The following is a 3,785-nucleotide window of genomic DNA, read 5'->3' as shown; positions in this document are numbered from 1 at the left end:
AAAAAAAAAAAAAAAAAAAGACTAAATAAAACAATGATCTTACATTTAACAAATTAGTGGATTTGGGCCTTGAGAATCAATGATTGCTAATACTACATGAAATGAAAAAATATTGGCAGCAGCCTACATGGCCATCAACAGATGAGGAAAATGTAGCACATACACATAATGCAGTATTTACTATTCAGCCATAAAGAATAAATTTTTTGTCTTCTGTAAGAAAATGGATGCACCTTGAGACCATAATGCTAAAAGAAACAAATCAAAGGTTAAATAATGGGCTGGCCAGATAGCTCAGCAGATTAAAGCGTCTGCTTAGGCAGACACAGGGGCCAAGGATTCGATCCCTGGGCCTGCCATGCTGACCCCGCCCCTGGGGTGTGCTGAGATAGCAATTGAGACTGGGCGTGATGGCACAGGCCTGTAATCCCAGCACTTGGGAGGCTGAAAACAGGAGGATCACTACAAGTCCAATCTATATAGTGAGACCCTATAGACCCTGTACTCAAATACAAAAAAAAAAGTTAAATGTTGGATTCTCTTATATGAGAAATCCAAAGTAGAAATAAAGAGCAAAAAAGATGATAGGAAATAGGGAGATACACCTTTTGTATATATGGACAGAGATCTAGGGATAGAGGATATGTATTTGTACCCCATAAGGAATTGATTCAATATATACTAACATATTAGTATATATTGAATTAGTGTATAGTCTATATTGAATAAATATAGACTAATTTTATTAGTCTATATACAAATATATACTAATGAAAAAGGAAAGACAGACTGGGGAGATGGCTCAGAAGAATAAGCACTTCCCTGGCAAGTACAAGGGTCTGAGTTCAATTCCCGGTTCCGCCAAAACAAAAATTAAATTAAATTAAATTAAATTTAAAAAGAAAAGACATCAATTATGTAGCTGATCTTCAGAGAAAAACACTGAGGTAGCCAGCCTCCAAGATGGCTCTCCAAGAGCCTTTCTTCCTGGTGTGTACGGTCCTGTGAATCACCTCTCACACTGAACAAGGCTGTGTGCCCAGTTAAGTACTGTGCAATGGGAGTGCACAATTTTATGTAAGGCAGACAAGACCTTACCACTTTCCCTTTGCTCTCTTGGTTTGCTTGCTCCAGAGGAAGAAGCTGTAACAGAAACCCATCTGGGGAGAAACTGAAGTCTCCTGCTACTATGGTGTGTGTAGATGGTGCCTCAATGTCTCACGTGGTCACAGGGCCGGGTTTTCAGAGGTTGCTGAATCTACAGTGTGACTGATTCAGATAGGATGCCAGGATTAGGGCTGGGTGACCATGGGATCAGTCTGCTGATTAGACTGGCACCACCCTAATCCCAGCAGTCTGGCTAAAAGGGGCAGAAAGAGGCTTGTTTCACCCTTTTTGCTCTTGCTGTCTTCCCACCACAAGCTGTTATCCCTCTGCAACGCCAGCCTGCAGCCCCATTACTGACTGAAACCTCTATAAACTGAGCTAAATAAACCTTTCCTTCTTGGAGTGTTGGGTATTTTCTCATCGATGAGAAAAAAGTAAGACACCTGAAATAAAGCCACCACCAAACAGTCATGTGAGTGAGCCATTCAGGAACCAGTTCTGCCTATAAATTAGGACTGCTCCTGCTCTTTCTCCCATCAACCTCGCTGACGCATGCTTTGGTTTACACCTAAAATGTCCCATGTGTTCAGAGACGAGGGTGCTATACTCACTAGTGGATTAATCCATCAATGAGCTCAGAGCTAAATGCGCTGTTAGGAGATGGGGCCTGACTAAAGAGGTGGGTCACTTGAACATGACCTGGAAGAGAATGTTGCTCCTTTCTCTTATAATAGGCCACATACTACACATTCTTATTGTGGGCAACATGACTCAGGAGACTGGGTGTGGTGGCTCACACCTATAATCCCAGCTCTTGTGAGGCTGTAAACAGGCGGATCACTGCGAGTTTGATCTAGTAAGACCCTGAACACCCTGTAGACCCTGTCATAAAAAAAAAATAAAAACAACAATAATATTTAAATAACAATGGAATACCCTTTTCTGACAAAATGAAACAAAAAAAGGGGATACAAATGAAGGACCATTTTGTATTTGTATATTCAAAAGTTAGGATAGATATACAGCTACTTTCTCTTAATTCAACGAATAAAAAGATTTGTTCTAATAGTGTTTGTGGGAAGGATATCATGTCTGCATCTTGTACTATGAATAATCACTAAGAAGACAATATACAGTGTATTAATTATTGAAACTGTCCTAATTGGTTTTGAAATTCTCATCGCTATTTCTCAATAAAATTTTTAAAAAATGTTTTTATGTGGGCAAAGAATATTCATACAGTTAGAAATACCCAAATATTCAAAGAAAAACACAACCCTCTTGTTTGGTTCTGACATTTGATCCCTAGTTTAGGGTAATCACACTTATACCATTGAAGCATATAACAGCATGTACGTATATATTCACTTCTTCAAACAAACATGAGACCATTTTTTATTTTTCAAATATAGCTACTCAATTGTAATCATTCTCTGAAAATTAATAAAAGCTGATAGCTACAAATTATTTTTAACAGTAACAATACAAAAGTAGGGGCTGGGAAGATGGCTCATTGGGGCCCAGGAGATGGCTCAGTAGAATAAGCGCTTCTCTGGCAAGCGTAAGGGCCTGAGTTCAATTCCCGGTTCCACAAAAAAAAAAAGTAAATGCAATTTTATACCTGGAAACATAAATTACATTTGAACGCACATATAAAAACAGGCTCATTTCTCATCTTCGAGCTGTTTCTTCTCACCGTCTTCTGTATCAAAAGTAAATGGTTTGTCATAACCCATTAAATGGTTATAGTCTTCAGGATTTGGAAAAAGCACTGGATTAACTAACAATGATTTTGTTTTTGCATAAAATGTGGTAAACACATGCATGCTGTCTGGAATCCTCACATCATTTTGGTGAAACACTGTGCTTGTTTCCGAAAGCACAACATTGTAAGTAATGGCTTTATAAGTGTCCGTTGTGGCCTCATGGTACAACCGAATGACATAGCCTTTTGTAAGAAAATGAAGCAGTGCTGGCGTAACCACTGTAAAGCTTCCTATACAACCATAAAATAGGACTTGCAAAGGCAGACTTGCAAATATATTACTTTGTGAAAACAGGTATGGTAGAAGTGTAAGGCTGAGCACACTTGTAGAATAAGAGAAACATTTCACACCTAAAAGGGAAAAAAAATGGAGATTAATAAATTTTATAGAAGAATCAATCTATCCCATTAATTCTACTTTTCTACTCCTATAAATCATCAAAATGCCAACAACAAAATCAAAACATATAGTTCTTATTATATATCAGACTCTGTCCTAAGCACGTTACATATTTTATTCATGAAATCTATAGAAAATTCTTATGAAGAGATGAGTAGGTCTGACATAGTGATTTACACCTATAATCCCAGAATTTGAGAAGCTGAGGCAGAAGGAATACCATGAGTTCAAGGTCAGACTGTGCTACATATTCAGTTCAAAACCACCTTGAGTCCATTTTGTATCTGTGTATTCAAAGTGGTTAGGATAGATATATAGTTACATTCTCTTAATGAATAGAGGGATTTGTTCTAGTGGCGTTTGTAAATAGGATATCATGTCCGCATCTTGTACAATGATTAACCACTAGGAAGAATGCATGCAATGTGTTAATTATTGAAACTGTCCTACCAATTTGATTTGAAACTGTCTCATTGCTATTTGTTTCTCAATAAAATTATGGAAAAAAATAAA

General features: G+C 37.6%; 1 protein-coding gene across 1 annotated transcript in view; it reads right to left on the bottom strand.

Moving 5' to 3' along the window:
* Positions 1 to 2,655: 2,655 nt before the first annotated feature.
* The window catches only part of Tmem70 (transmembrane protein 70), an 11,811-nt gene continuing 10,681 nt past the window's right edge, over positions 2,656 to 3,785 (bottom strand). Inside the window, exon 3 of the mRNA XM_004637556.2 lies at positions 2,656 to 3,223. Coding sequence (XP_004637613.1) covers positions 2,772 to 3,223 — 452 coding nt within the window. The 3' untranslated portion in view covers positions 2,656 to 2,771. The remainder of the gene's footprint in view (positions 3,224 to 3,785) is intronic.

The sequence above is a fragment of the Octodon degus genome, unplaced genomic scaffold (genome assembly GCF_000260255.1).
Source record: "Octodon degus isolate 3935 unplaced genomic scaffold, OctDeg1.0 scaffold00091, whole genome shotgun sequence".
Taxonomy (NCBI): Eukaryota; Metazoa; Chordata; class Mammalia; order Rodentia; family Octodontidae; genus Octodon; species Octodon degus.
This window is presented reverse-complemented; position numbering and strand designations above follow the sequence as displayed.